The sequence below is a fragment of the Hirundo rustica genome, chromosome 22 (genome assembly GCF_015227805.2).
Source record: "Hirundo rustica isolate bHirRus1 chromosome 22, bHirRus1.pri.v3, whole genome shotgun sequence".
Taxonomy (NCBI): Eukaryota; Metazoa; Chordata; class Aves; order Passeriformes; family Hirundinidae; genus Hirundo; species Hirundo rustica.
The window spans coordinates 7,051,754-7,067,265 of record NC_053471.1 but is presented as its reverse complement, the minus strand read 5'-3'; the positions used below and the strand labels follow the sequence as shown (position 1 = coordinate 7,067,265).

General features: G+C 43.1%; 1 protein-coding gene across 10 annotated transcripts in view; it reads right to left on the bottom strand.

Annotated features, from left to right (window-relative positions):
- Positions 1-14,847, bottom strand: part of KIF1B (kinesin family member 1B) — a 79,738-nt gene extending 64,891 nt beyond the window's left edge. For 7 of the 10 annotated variants that reach the window (XM_040084552.1, XM_040084559.2, XM_040084554.2 and 4 more), the window contains exons 1-2: positions 14,605-14,840; positions 9,459-9,640 (exon numbers count right to left, since the gene is read on the bottom strand). In XM_040084552.1, the coding sequence (XP_039940486.1) occupies positions 9,459-9,564 (106 nt within the window). In that variant the 5' untranslated portion in view covers positions 9,565-9,640; positions 14,605-14,840. Of the gene's footprint in view, positions 1-9,458; positions 9,641-14,604 lie in introns of all 10 variants that reach the window. The other 3 variants (XM_040084557.2, XM_040084561.2, XM_040084562.2) reach the window with 1 other exon arrangement.
- Between the last annotated feature and the right edge of the window lie 665 nt (positions 14,848-15,512).

The window sequence follows — 15,512 nt, the reverse complement described above, 5'->3', positions numbered from 1 at the left end:
CTGGTCCTTGTACAGGACAAGTACATAGCAGGAGCAGAACAGAGGAACAAAAGGAGAAAGCAGGAGCACAATAAATGAAATAATTATACTTTTAGTTGTGCTCTGCCAACAGTAACAGACCAATCTCCACAAAACGTTTGGATTTTAACATACCCTTACTTAAACAGCCAACTTCATCTTTTGGCATTTTTATTTCCACAGTCCATCCCACTTGTTCCTTAATTAACATTTTATATACCATCCACCATCTGCTTCATCAGCTAGCACAAAAATAACATATACTTTTAACTTTTCAAATCTATGAGCTCAAATTCATCCCTAGTTTTTTTAGCAAACACTGTAGCAATACTTAAAAAGATCACCATTGAAATAGTGCCCATATATTTCATAATATGTATTATAGTGCATTCTTACTGTCATTTTGGACATCCAAATTTTTTGCCTTATAATCCAACTTTCATTTCTGAAGCTGAAATTAAAAAAGCACAGGTCAAATATGCATTTTGTTTTATAAATATAACCAGAGTGTGGAGCACAACTGAGAGCTCATGCAAAGTTAAAATCTTCTAGGGTATTTTCAACTGGAAAGAGTATTCTGTCTTCTCACTCTTTTCTGAACACACACAAACACATTCCCACTTCAAGCCTTCATTTCTGGACTTACTCTTCCAGTCTCCTTTAAAACTAACCAAGTAAACACACAGTGGGAAGCCCACAAAGCAGAGAAAAAAAAAAAATCCACAAAAGCAAGGAAACTTAGCCAAGATCAGCCCCCTCATTCCATTCCCATCTCCTCAGCCACGTAAATATTTTTGCCGGCACAAAGAATGACTAGAAATGCTTCTTAGCCACTCCAAACTCGTATCAGATTATGACAGTGAATTTGCAGTTCAAGCCTGATCTGTTCTCATCCTAATCGGTGCTGCTCCTCAGCATGTCACAATTTGGCAGATTAGAAATGATCTGCAGTTCAGCATCTGGGGATGCCAAGCACACACAATTCCCTCTAATAAACTCTTGGAACAGAGAGGCAGAGCGCAAAGCACTCAAGAGGCAAGAGCTGAAATGATTCTCTCACCCTCAGCGCATTTAAAGTCAAGTCAGAGGATTGCCCAGCACCGCCCCGCCAGTGCCCAGAGCCACCTTGCAGGGCTGGCTGCCAGCAGCCGTGGCAAGCATGCGTCACCCTGGGGTGCTCCAGAGAGCGGCCAACTGCAGCCTGCCCTTCAGATAAACACCAGCAGCCAGAATTAACCTGGCCTTTAGCCTGGGATTAGCTGGGACACAGTCTATGCTAGCAAGGGGGTGAAGGGATAGACACACTGAGGGTTTTTTTAAAAAACAATTCCTAATCAGAAATGAAACCAAATTATGATGAAAGTCGAGTATGGAACTGGAAAAACCAACCTTCCCAGATTTGTGCAACACAGCCTGCTTCGTCGTTAACATCTGCCATTCCCATATTGCTACCATAACAGGCAATGCTGAGGGCACAAAAGCGCTTTAATTTCTACATATGAAATAAAATTAGATTTCTTCTCACGAGGAGAGGCTTCACACCAGCCTCAACAATTCTCCCTGTGGCAGCATTATTCTAGTCCAAGCACACATTCCTACCAAATGCCACCACTCAGAGACAGCAGGTAGCAAGAAAAGCATGGTCTTCACTTTTGTTCTCCTTAATCATTAGTAAAGGAATAGGCAGACACTTTCAAAAGCCATTCTGGTCTCAACAGAACTTTGGAAGGGACAACTTCTGGGGGAAGAATACAAAATAATTAATTTCTATGCCTTCTTCAAACTCTATCTGGATCAATATAAGCAGTAGTTATTACGTTTGAATAAAAAAATTATCCAAGGAAAAAAATCTCGGGCTTTCAGAATTGACTCCACAAGACCAAATCAACATTAAATACAGAGTCTCTTTAAAAACATGGGTCTGGAAAATATATCTGCACCATCTGCAGACTAGAATGACAACAATGGGAACATGTTCCTTACAGAGAGCAGGGTGGAGCAGACATTCTTTATTTGCTGGAATGTGAATAACACCACCGACACACTTTTAATACAGGCTTCTTTCCTAGGTATACGCTGCAATCAGATCCATGGCCACAGTGCTTTTATAAGACAGACTTTCAGGGCTGTTATTATAAGAGATAAATGAAGGGAAATGGACACTTCCAGCTCATGAAGCAGTGCTTGCTTTTCAAAGCATTGCTTGCATTTTTCAAATCATTAAAAGGGAAGGAAACCAAGCAGAAGCTAAGAACAGCTCATTTGGAATTCAACCGGATTCTCTCCCCACTGTGGAATTTCAGCCCCGCTCTGGGAGAAAGGTTGGCTGGGGGAGGGAGTCAGGCTCAGCAGCACCAGGGTGAGGACAACACTCACTCACAGAAGCTGCTGGAAAGCCGCTCTCATCCTCAGCTGCTCTTACAGATCCAGGAGCTATAAATACCAGCTCTCCAGCTGGTGTTCTTGGAGAACAGCACGCCAGCAGGCTCTGCAGCAGGCAGGAGCCAGCCAAACCAGACTGTTCTCCCCGGCTGAAAAGTTGACCCAAAACCATTCCCAAACTTGCACGGTCAATGGATTACCTGGGAAAGTCCTAGCACAGAGGCAGCGTGTCAGCTCTGTGTGTGGGGCTGGGTGAGTGCCCCAGCTGAATCCTGGGCTCATGTTTTACCAGTCTCTCCCTCCACCTGCTGCTCTTGCCATGGCCAAAGCCACATTCTTAGGCCTCTCCTAAGAACATTTTCACCTCCAGACACATGCAAACAATACATTAAGAGAACACCACGTAGCACTGCAATCCTGGGGAGCCAGGTCTTAAGGATTTCAGTCCAGTACTTCAGTCAGTTTGGTCGGTTCTTAATATTGGATGTCTCTGGAAGAATTTGTGTAGTGAATGAAAATATCCAATTCTTCAAGTAGTCCTATTAACAATTTGTATTCTCTTTACTTCAACTTGCATACTAAAAGCTAATGTGTCACTGGGCACTAATTCTGCAAGTGAAACATTTCACATGGAGAATCAGCACTGACAGAAACTGCTCAGGGTTCATTACTAATACCTCTCTGCTATAGTTCCATACTAACTTGATAACATATTGTAGTCTAACTTCATTTAACATCAGTTGGAATACCCTAGTCATCATCCCACAGTCTCACTCCAGAACCAGCATTTGCATCTCTAGCATTTAAAGATCATCAAATGTTTATCTTCCCCCAGCTCTCCAAAGTCACCTTCTAAATTTTTTAACTGTGCAGAATTAACACTTAAAGCTATTTTTATTCAATCGTGAGAAAGGCTTTAGAAGGAAAATCAAGCACCTAAAAAACCCCACATTTTTATTTCTTCTCCAAAAAAATTCCAGGCTTGTAGCAAAACATATGAGCTGTCAATACTGCAGGGCACTCAGAGACAGTGACTAAGACAGACTTGTGGACACAGCAATCCCTAATGCTGCAAAACACAGAGAACTCTAATGCTGATATTGGTAACAGGACAATCATCAGAAGAGTTTGGGTAACCTCTGCTACTGTGACCTCTTTGACTTGTCTTTCAAACCTCAACCACAAGACCATTCAGGCATCCTCCATGTGACATCATTTATCTCCCCATAAACAGCCTGTTTTGATAACACACCCACCATGAATGCAGCACACTATTATCATATTGGACAAGCATTCATTTAGCTTGCACCACTAACAAGGATTTACAGGCCAGAAGAATCAGGGTAGGGGTGAAGTGACATCCCTGCAATCCTGTTTATTTTCCCAAGACAACCTCATCGTGCAAGGCACAAGCAGAAAACACTAAAAACGCTTGAAAGGGAAAAAAAAAAACAAAAAACAACACCAAGCTGTATGCTTTAAGAACCACTGCTTTTTGGCAGGCACAAGGCATTAGAAAAGGAATATGTTTATTTCTTGAGATATCTAAAATTATTATTTTTATAAAACAGATTGAGAGTCAAAAGTACATCAATGAAAGAGATGGCTGAATTATTGATGAGGTTACTTTATTCTGTGAACCTTTCAATAGTTTTGATTCTTGCATTATATTTCAAGTGCCACTAATTTAGAGAAACACGCAATAAATCAAAAGCCTTTTAAGTCCAGTCCTGCTTTCCCACCCATTTTTAATTAGCCCCAGAACTGCATAAAGCAGCACACATCTTAAAAGAAAAAAGAAAAAAAAAGAAAAAAAAAAAGAAAAAAAAAAAAAAAAATAAAGAAAAAACCAAAACAAAGCAGAAATTAAAATAAGATGTTTTAGCATTAGGCGTTTTGTTTAAACATTTAAGTCTAGATCTGAAGTTTATACACCTCAGGGGGGAAAAAAGACCCAAACAACAAAACAACCATTAGAAGAAACATACTTTTTCTCACTACAACCTCTGCAAATTAACTGCAGAACGTCTTCCCAAGGTTTTCTGATTCCAAGGATGCCTGGATGAGAAGCTGACAGCCACACGTCCGCAGCAGCAGCTGGGACTATTGTTGCTGGCAGATGGGACCACTCCACTAGGGCTATTTTTATTAAACATCCGATACTTTCAGCAGCCACAAAAGAACCTGCCACATTACTGAAACACAAAGACTACTGCTGAGTTCCAATCCCAAGAGGAAATTTTCAGTGCTGACCTGAGGATCCAGGTGCACTCAGCCCTTCCAAGACAACCTGGATTGTGCAGCTGCCCCTTTCCACTGGTGCCGTTCCTGACGAACCAGAACATACAATAATCACAGATGAACTACAGTCTGAGAACTCTGGTTTACTCTGACACTTGCACGTGCAAGATGCTAAACCACATTTTCATTCATCTGCTGCACAATTAATTGCAACAGACTCACTCCAAGTAGGATACTTTCTTATTTCCTTGTCTCATTTGTTTCATTTTTTATATACATATTTACATTTTTGAAAGAAAAGGTCTGCTGGGCTCTTTGCTAGTGATTAGTATTTAAACGCAGTCTTGTAGCTACTGGTTTGAACCTCTGCTTCAATTTCATTTGTTTTCATTAATGCATTTTATTTACAGGCCAGATTATCAAATCACTTCCACAAAAAAAAAGCAAAACAAACAAACCAACGGGAAAAAAACAAACCAAACAAAAAAATCCCTCAAACAAACAAAAGCAAAACCAGAAAAAGCACAACACTTGTGGAGTCTTTAGGCACAGAACAGATTATTTTTTCTGCTCAATAACCCAAGGCAGCAGCTGCCAACGTTGTTTATATTTGTTACGTTTGAAAAGCCCATACCAGAATGAGCACAAGAACTACTGACACACAAAACACCCTAAGATCTATAGCTCAGCTTTCATGTATTACACTGCAGAATCTTTTTCCCACTCTCCACAAAAACAGTCATTAATTAACTGGACAGGAATAAGTAATTAATACATTGTAAGCAAGACGCATTGGTGTAAACCTTTCTGAACAAACACTGGAAAAAGCAGGAATTAAAGCCAAAACATAATCAATCAAGATATGCTGAAAACCATGATATATACTTTAATTATTTATTTCAAAGAGCCACTTGTGAATTTAGCCATGACAAGCCACCTATGCAGTAATTTAAAGAATATATTCTTCAGAACTCCCAATGAAAACATAATTCCGGCCAACTGAATTCACTTGCTTAGCAGATGCCTTTGAAAGCAAAGCTTATGTTTCTTACGATGATTTCTAAGTGATAATTATTTTAAAAGACAGTCTTTTCTGAAATTAATCACATTCAGTTATTGTTTTGATGGAGTTTTTCAATTACTAATTTGATGGTGACATTACCTCTTCTTTGGAAAGTATTCTGCATTCCCAAGTTAACTTAAATAGCAGAATTTTACAGCTTCTAACTTGTAATCTGTCTCTAAGATTCCTCCATTACCTTTTCTTCCCCTACCCCCACTTCTCCCATGTCCACTGAAGAACTTCTGGCGGCATCATTCAAATGGATCCCATCTGCAAATAGACATGGTTCAGAGCAGCGCTGGCCTTCTGCCACATTCCAGCCCCTTAATGCAGCACACGTGACTTCACAGCTCAACTGCAGAATCTCAGTTTTGAAACACGTATTTATGACATAAGGACTGACACTGGCAATTTAAGTGCAAGATGCGTAATAGTAGAGCAGACCAAAGGAAAAGAAAAAGACAAATAATACGTTTCAAGTACTGATTTCAAGATTTCCGTATTTTGCATCGTTCCAGCAGAAAAACAGAAGTCCCAATTACTCACATTAAGCGTCCTCATCACTATGGGTTAAAGTTCATTGTATGAATTCTCTTTTTCAGAGATTAAGACATACCTAGAACTGTATTCAGCTGCATTGTCATTTTTAAACAGTGAGAAAGGATAAAGACAGAGACCTACTATGAACATTGATTAAAGGTCTTGATCTCCTAGGAGGAAATGATGTTAAACCAGATAGGGTAACAAGTGAATTCTATAGGAATGCACAAACAAATTATGTTGTTTTGCTTCTAAGGCAAAGAAGTGTGTAATGAAATTGAGCATAAGCTTTTTAACCCAGAGGGATGTTTTGCTTTGCTGGCAAGCACCCTGTGAATGACAGGCAATTCCCAAAGCCCTAAACAGCCAAATTCACACAAAAGCTGCCCAACAAAAGCAGCATGTCAGGCAACAACCCTGGTGGCATTCTGATTTCAAGAACCTACTTTGATATGTATGTCAAAAACCACTCCTTTTTCACACATTCATCTACAACTATTTATAAATAAAGTACACCTGTCATCTATTTTATTATCTATATCTTTATACAGTTTTTCTTTACATAATCCCAAGCACTTTGCCTCAGTTTAACTCTAACGCAGTAGTCTCTGCCAATACATTTACAAAGCTCAGACCTGAACAAAGTTGAAATACAGACCCACAAAGGATCTGCAGAATAGCTCTGTCAATCAGTACATACAGAATTAAAGTTCAAGTAACTGTCAAAATCCCTTCTTAGCTATCAGACTTCACACTGTCACATCAATCCGGTATCACGACAGTCCATTAGGCTTTAATTCCAAGATAAGGGAACTTTAACTCTCTTGGAGGCTTAAAATAGTCACTACTCAGGGTATCACCCCCCTCTCAGGTTTGCCTCCTGTCAACTTGATCAGTGCACAAATGAAAAAAGAACATTCTTAGAGGCAAGATATCTAAACTTGATCAGTTCACTGGCACATTTGAAGGTGTGAAGAAGGAACTTCTTAGTCTAGAATTACTACTGAATTCCCTTTATTTTCAAATTGCTGCATCTGATATGAGTCTCAGGTACACTAATTTCACTTTATGTGCTCAGCTTTTAGTCAGCAAGTTCAGACCTTAATAATGAGCAGTTCAATAACCTAACTGTGGGACTGCAAAAAACTGAGCATCATGAAAATGAAAGAATCTTTGGCAGAACAGCACGTATGCCCCACAAATTTAACACATAGTCTCAAAGCATACCAGCTGAAGAATTTCAGCTGGAAGTTATGTGTGTTAGACAACTTGGTTAGGAAGATTCTTTGGAGAAAAGATTTCTGCTGGGTTTTTTTTCCCCAACAAACAAAGCCTTATTCACATCCTTTATTATACAATCCTTTTCTGTTCAAACTACTCCTCTGTCCATTGCTTTCTGGTATTCCTCCTCTAAGAGGGAAACACAGGGAAAAAATACCCCATAGATTGTAACAATGTTTAACTATTGCAATTGATGATTCCCTTCCACAGCCTGTAAAGGCCCCGATGACTTAAACCTGACCATCTGTCCATCACCCAGCTTGATCAGCGCCACAGCATTCAAATAAAAGGCTGCAGATTAGAACACTTCAGAGTATAAAATATAGCAAAAGAAGTAATTTCTGTAAAGACATTTCCAATCAGAAAAATGTGAAGTATTTTTCTCCTTTGGAAAGTTGATGCAGCTTCTTAGAAATGTGTCTCTGTAGTGCAGCTCTAGTGTTCAGAAACAGAAGCAGTGTCTAGCCTAGGCCACAGCTCCCACTCAGACCAACAAACTGCCAGACACTGACTGGTCACCCTTGCAGCTGTGCCACAAACAAGGTGCTTCCACAGGCTCCTGCAATTCAAACACCTTAAGCATCTAAAATCACTGCTGTGATGACTGCAGCAAGAAAAGCTGTTACAGTGGTAGGCAGTGGTACTGCTGGAGCCCAGAGCCTGGTGGCATTTCCATAACAAATGTCCTCTAATGAAGTCTACAGTTCTTCCACTCTACACTGGGATCCAGTGATGGAATACAAGCACCTGTTCTACATGAGATAATGTCAAACCCCTCACACTCCTACCTTAAATGGAAATTTTGAAATCCAATCCCAAAAAAGCTTCTCTGGGTAGCACTGCACATAAGGTCTGAAGATACGAACTTTTGCACTAAAAAACAAGCTCTCTTCTCTATGACACCTCTCTTCCAATGAAACCATATGCACTATATAATTGAAGTGACCACAACCAGGAGTGAAATTCCACTGCAGAAGCACAAGCAGGCTGATGTACAACCTCGGCTAAAAAAAAAGGGAGAGGCCTGTATGAAACCTCCTTTGTGTTAACAGGCATGAGTAAACACTCAAGTAATCAGACAGTGAAATAACTCAGTGCTCTTGGAGTGTTCCTTCCTACAGCTGCAGACAAGACGGCTCTACTTGATTACCTAACAATGAAAACTGCCCCAAGAGTAGCAGTTTATGGGCAGAGCTGCTGCTCTGCAATGAGGAACGACACTCCCTCAAATGCTGTCAATACTGCCTTGACCTCAAGGACAAAACACAACCAACCCAACAACCAAAAAAGGTGTGCCCACACACATTTTCCCACAGAACAACGTTCTCCAAATTATACCCACAACAATTATATAGGAAGCTAAACACTTCTAATTGGTTAGAAAAGACGATGATTTTATGTAGTCTGTTATTTTGCTGTCGTTTAGACATCTGCTCTGGAAAGCATAAAACCTGACACCCTTTTCATCTCAGCTTTCTCACCCAAATTATGCTCTTAACCAAAAGTATATACGGCAGAATAAGCACACCAAGAACTAAAGCACTAAGTAGGTCCAAGCAGGAATTATACCCCCACAATTAACATGCAGTGGTCTGCAATGTACCCCTGTGTCTGTCTACCCACATGATATTTCCAAACACTGAAGCTGACAAAAAGATTTTCACTTTGGTACTCCAATCCTTCTGTAGAATTTTTAGATCAGCAGCAGCAAACACTATGAACAACGGCATAAAAATCAAGACACTTGAGATTTAGACTTTATAGTCACATTGAGAGATAATCTAGTTTGTAATGACAGCCTCAGAAAAGTGGAATAACTAAAAGATTAGTTCTAGATGATACAATGTACACAGTTAGCAGTCTGACAGAAGAAAATATTTCAGTAGGAAGTTTGGGAACAGAGAAATCCCTTACAAGATTAAAATAAACTTACTGGTCGAATTGCCTTGCATCTGGATGATACATTTGGACTCCTTGCTGGTTTCTCGGGAGTTGAAAGGCCGGACCCGAACAGCCACCTTCACTGAAGCCCCCGACATCCTGGCTGCTTGTAGTACAGTCAAGGAATTGGAAGTGATCAAGAGCCTTTCAAGTTATCCTTCTTGCTGGTGTTTTCTAAGGAGAAAAACATCATTCAGTTATTTACAGCTACTGTATACAAGATGCTGATAAAACTAGGAAGGTTCAAAGTTACTCCACAAATGCAATTTCAGCTTTGCAGATCATGCTCCCTTTCCCCCAAAAGGTGTCACTTCAAAGCCAGAACTGGAAATACACTTATCAGCATCTGTTCACTGTCTCCCAAGTCTAAAGTTTGTCACCTGAAGCAGTTTTTTGAAATGTACAAATATTTGTTTTCATTATTTGGTTTTCTTCCAGAAAGTGAGGATGCCAATACCAAAATAAATATCTGGTTACAACATGTGTTAGGCTTAACCTAACAAAGATAATTTTAGCAGTAAAGACACAGCTACTTAAATTTCATCATGAGGCAATGACCATATACCCTATACCCAGGTTCCTGCCCTGCCGATCCTTGCTGCCACAGTGCTTTAGCAATAATATTAAAACTACCTCAAGTGTCATGGGCCACAGCACACTGACTTTCAATACATATGACTCCAGAGAAAAGGGTGTACCCTTAAAGAACCCCTTGCAGTCCTGGGAAAGTCCTCTTCTCAAAGGAAATAACAACTCATCAACTACTTGTCTATCTACTGATTAAAGGACACACTATAAGGAAGAAGAGGAATCAAGAATTATTGCCTTCAAGGTAAGTATTACTATCTATGTTCAGGCAAATGTCCACCATTAAATTCATCTCCATTATCAAAATACTTGTTCAAATCCTACCACATCTAAATGACGGAGCACTTTCATTGCAGGAAACGATCCCTGACACCCACTATCCAAACTTCAAGGCACGCCTGAGACAGTGTTGGAATGTGGGGTTACAAAAGATCAGTTCGTTTGTATTGGTGTCAACCAGCCTTTTCCATTAAAAGAAAGGTATTCAGCTGGTCCACAACTGAGAAGTTTAACTCACTGCCACAGGACACTGTCAGTACTGAAGTTTAACAGCCTCGAAAAGCAGTAAGATTCAAAGAGTAAGTCCTGCTAAAAAGCTCCTACCCTTGGCTAGGAACACTTCCTTGGCACAGACACACAGAACCTGGATGACTATAGTGAGAAAACATCATTTGTTTGATTTATCCTCATATGCTAAATATCTGCTATGGCCACTGCTAAAGAGAGGATTCGGAGCTGGATTAATCCTTGGTCTGACTCAACACAGGCATTTCTATCTGGAACCTGACTTAGCCTGGGCAGAACTCAACTCTGCTCAACCGTGCACCCAGAAATCCTGACATCTTTTCTCGTTATCAATACACTACATATCTAGTGAAATGCTCATTTCAGGGTTGTGATCACAAAAGTACAGAACTTACTAGCAGGTCTAAGACAGAAGCATTTCAGCTCTAAAGTAAGTTCCACACTTGGTAAAAGTACTTATACATCCTTAATTCAAGTTATGACACATTTTCCCACAGTACAAGAAGTCTTTAATAAAACTGCAATACTTCATTAATGCCATCACATGGTGAAGGCAGAAATTAAATTACGCCCCCAAGTAGAAGCAATTTAAAGCATTCCTTATTTTCCCAGGTACCCGAAGTATCTCATCAGACTAGAAGAATGTCTTTAGGAGCAAGCCAACTGAATCTCAATGTCACTGGTACAGCAAACTGGTTGAGCAATGATTAGTGACACAGCCACACCACCAGCTCGGTGTTAGTATGGAATTTTAAGAAGCTGCGCTAAAATCTTGAACACAGAATAGAGCAGAAAAGTACTGGGAATGAATTCACACGATGTTCTGGGTTGTTCTAGAGACTGCTTCACTCACTCTTGCTCAGAGGTGCCTATTTTTGTGTGGAACAAAGTACCAAACACACGGCTTCATTATAAACTTCTTCCCCCAGAATCCACCCTGTGGGTTTTGGCTCTCCCTCCCTAACAAGACCCTTGCACAAGCACCTGAGCCCTCACACCACAGCCAAGTGACAAGCCTAATCCCAACACAACCCACAACCATTATACAACTGACACTGGATACTGCTGTTAGAAACCGCTCACAGTGTCACTGTACCTGGCCACGCAGCCTCCTGTCTATGAAATACTATTTAATAATCTGTCAGGTGCAAAATGTCCATTTTTGTAAAGTTGACAGTGACACAAGTTACTTTGTCCAACCTGTTCTTATGATATTGTTTATGAAATGTAGGGGTTTGTTTTCCCTTCTTACAGTGGAGTCCCACAAAGAATTTTTTTTCTGATGTTTTCATAAAAACACTTCTCAGAATACTGCATTAATTTCTGCAGCTCTATCTGGGAAGCTGGCAAAGAGAGACTGGGATGAAAGAGTCATTTACTTTAAAAAAAAAAAAATATATATATATATATATTCTCAAGTACCTCTAAACATCATATTCACAATAAGAAAGCATGAAATCACACCTCCAGAGATGCACACCTCCATATGCACTAGCTAAATGACAGACTTGCTTGAAACAAAACTGTGAAGAGATTCTCATAGAAGAGATCACAAAATCACCTGCAACATGAAAATTTAACTGCTGGACTTCTGCAGCTACCAATTTTTCCCAACCCTAACTTTTGTGTTGATGGAAAATTAAATATGGTATAATTTTAAATCTCTTTTATTCTCAGCTCTGCTATTTTTCATAGCTCAAGTAAGCAAAACACCTACTCATATTTGCACATGGATTTCAGATGTTTTGAATATCAATTCACTAAGCAAGATTTAATTTTCATTAATAAGAAAATTAACCAAAACCAACACAATTTGCCAACCTTTCCATACATTTAAGTTGCTGGGCTTTTGAGAGCTCTTTCCACTTACCTTAACTGGTCGTAACAATTCATATAGGCAGCATTGCCCTATTGCACAGATTGGTAAAATAAGGCAAAATGAACCCCAAGTTACATAGCATCACAGATAATGAACTGCGACCGGTTCTTCAGGGTTCCACTTCCTACTATAAAATGCTGACTACAGAGTGGAAACATAACTTGAAAAAGAGAAAACCAAAATATGCAATGCAGTCTGTGGTACAGATTTAGAAGAACAATATTCATAAAAGACTATTTTTTTTAAATGTTCATTATAGGCTTAGAAGGCTGCCATCCCTGCTAGAATGAATCATCTCCCTAATGTCTTGGAAGTAGTCTACTAGCTGTGTCTCTTTTAATGTTCAGTCTGCATGAATCCAGTCAGGATACAAGAAGGGAACTGCGTGTGTGTCTTTGAGGTGATCTACCACTGGCTCCAAAACAGGTGGTAGATGACATTCAAATTGTTTATAGTGAGTTTCATCAGCAAAAAGCAAATCCTACATTCTAGTTTTACACCTATTTGAAACTAAAGATACCTACTCTGTAAGTCACACAGTGAGATTTTTATATTAAAGAGAGTGTCTATAAAAAAAATCATCTAAATATCTTATCTGTTTACTGGTATTCAAGCTGACAAACCCAATTGTGTTGATGAATCACCCTTCAAAGGCTCGACTAGATCTGGGCTTTCACAAAAATATTTGAATAAACATTAAGACCTGAATACTTGGATGTATTCAAAAGTTTTGGCAAACCAGTTTTTATGCAATGTCAAAATATAAACTCATCGTTATTTGTTTAAGTAAAGTTACAAACACAGCAGGGATTTAAATTCAAATTAGTATTTATACATGCAGAGAAGTCTGCAACAAGCTCATAGTGGTTACAAAACAATGTTCAAAATCTGTATCTCTGCACTCAAAAAAAAAAAAAAAAAAAGCACCCCAACTCACCACACATCACAAATAAAGAAGAATCAATTTTATTTAAGATAATCAGTCACATACCAAATAACTATGTCATATCTGCATATCACAGAATGCACTATCCTTGAAACAAACAAACAAAAAAGACTTTTAACTTAATCAGTGCAAGAGCTGTAAAGAAATAAAACAAGGGCAGAGATCAGTACACGGGAAGTTGGCAGAACAGCTGTTTGTGGCAGCACGCGTTTCTGAACAAGGCGCCCCCAGCAGAACCCATTTTAGCTGCCGCATGAAGCTCGGGCAGTGCTGGCAGTGTGATCTCTCAACTGAACTCACACACACGCTCTGCTATATCTGGACCAGGTGGAGATGCCAGATCGAACAGCGCTGCAGAACTTGGCGAGGCACCGAAACCTGATCACATGCACACATGGCTATTTACCAACACTGGATTGTGCAACAGCAAAAAGAACTGAGCTAAGAAGGAGCTGGAAGCGAAGAGAAATATCCTTTAGAATTCAGGATTTGGTATGAACGCATTCACATTCCGGAAAGCAGACATAAATTCATCATCTGCTTCTGGCGAATTCTCCAGCGCAGGCGCTGCCCCGGTTCCGGCGATGCCCCGGAGCGCCAGGCCCGGCCCCGCCGCCCCCCGCCCGGGCTCCGGGATTGCCGGCTCATCCTCCCAACATGGCTGCCCGGGCCCGCACCGGGCACAGCCCGCCCGGGGCCCCTCTGCCGCACCGCCCCACTGCCCGGGCCCCTCCCGAAGCAGCGGCCGCCGCCCCCGCCACAGCCGAGCCGCACCGGGGGACAAGGGCGGCCGAACGCGGCACGGCGGGCGGCATCCCGCCGATGGAAAAGCCGGGGAGCGGCCGCCCGGGGAAAAAGGAAGGAAGCAGAGGAAGGGAAAGAAGAAAGGGAAGCGAGGGGAGGGAAGGAAGCGTCCCGGGGGACGAGGAGATGGCATCGGGCAGATGGCAAGGCCGAGCGGGGCCCCACGCCCTTGCGCCGCTGCCCTGACAGCTCCAGGGCACCCAGTGCTATGCATCCATCCATCCGTCCGTCCGTCCATCCCCCACCTCGCTCCCGGCATCAGCCCTCCGCGGGGCCCCAGAGACGCGCACGGCAGCATCGCCGCCTCCCCCTCCGCATTACGGCATCACCCACCCACCCCCGCCCTGCTCCGGCTGTCGCTGCCAGCGCAGAGGCCCCTCAGCGCAGCCCCCTCACCTGGTGCAGGGTTTCCGCGGGACGCGGGCCGTGCGGGGTCAGCAGCCGGCGGGGCGGCGCAGCGAGAAAAACTCGGCCATCCCCATCGCCGCCTCCGCCGAGGTCGGGAGAACCCCCCGCTGCCGGGAACGGAGCGGGAAGGGCGAGGGAGGGAACGGAGGGAGGGGAGAAAGGGGAGGGAGGAGAGCGAGGCCGCGCCGGGAGGAACGGGCGGCGCGCTCGCCCCAGCGCCGCTCCCGCACTGACGGAGCGCGAGCGACGCGCCCGCCCCGCCAATCGCCGCGCGCCGCCCCGCCCCCTCGGCACGGCCCGCCAATGGCAAGCGGCGAAGCCCGCGTGCGCCCGCCCCCGCCCTGTCAATCACGGCCCGCTGTGCCGCTAGCGCCTCCTAGCGGTCCCCGGCCTCAGCGGCACCGCCCTCCGAACCGAGCCCTCCGCCGCGCCGCGGGGGAGCGGGAAGGCGGCCCCTCGCCAGCTCTGGCCAATCAGAACGCGCGATGCAAATCACGTGTGCGCCCTCGGAGCCTATGGAGAGCGGTGACTGCAGCACCGCCCGCCGCGCTGTGTCCGTGCGCGCCGCGGCTGCTCGCGCTCCCCGAGCCGTGAGGCGAGCTGGGCGCGGCCGCCGCCTCATGTGCGGGCAGACAGCACTCACTCGGCTAAAACCAGCTGGGACACCGTCTCATGTGCGGGCAGACGGCCCTCAGTCGGCTAAAACCAGCTGCGACACCGCCTCGTGCGCGGCTGCTGGGCGGCCCCGGCCCCAGGGCCCGGGGCAGGTGCGCTCCCGCTGTGGAAACGCGGTGTTTGAGGTAGCGAATTCCCCAGCTCCCGACTCGGTGTGATTCAGTGGGATTTAGATCCTAAACTAGGCCTAAGGGCGGTAGCTCAGAGGGAAGGGATTAGTA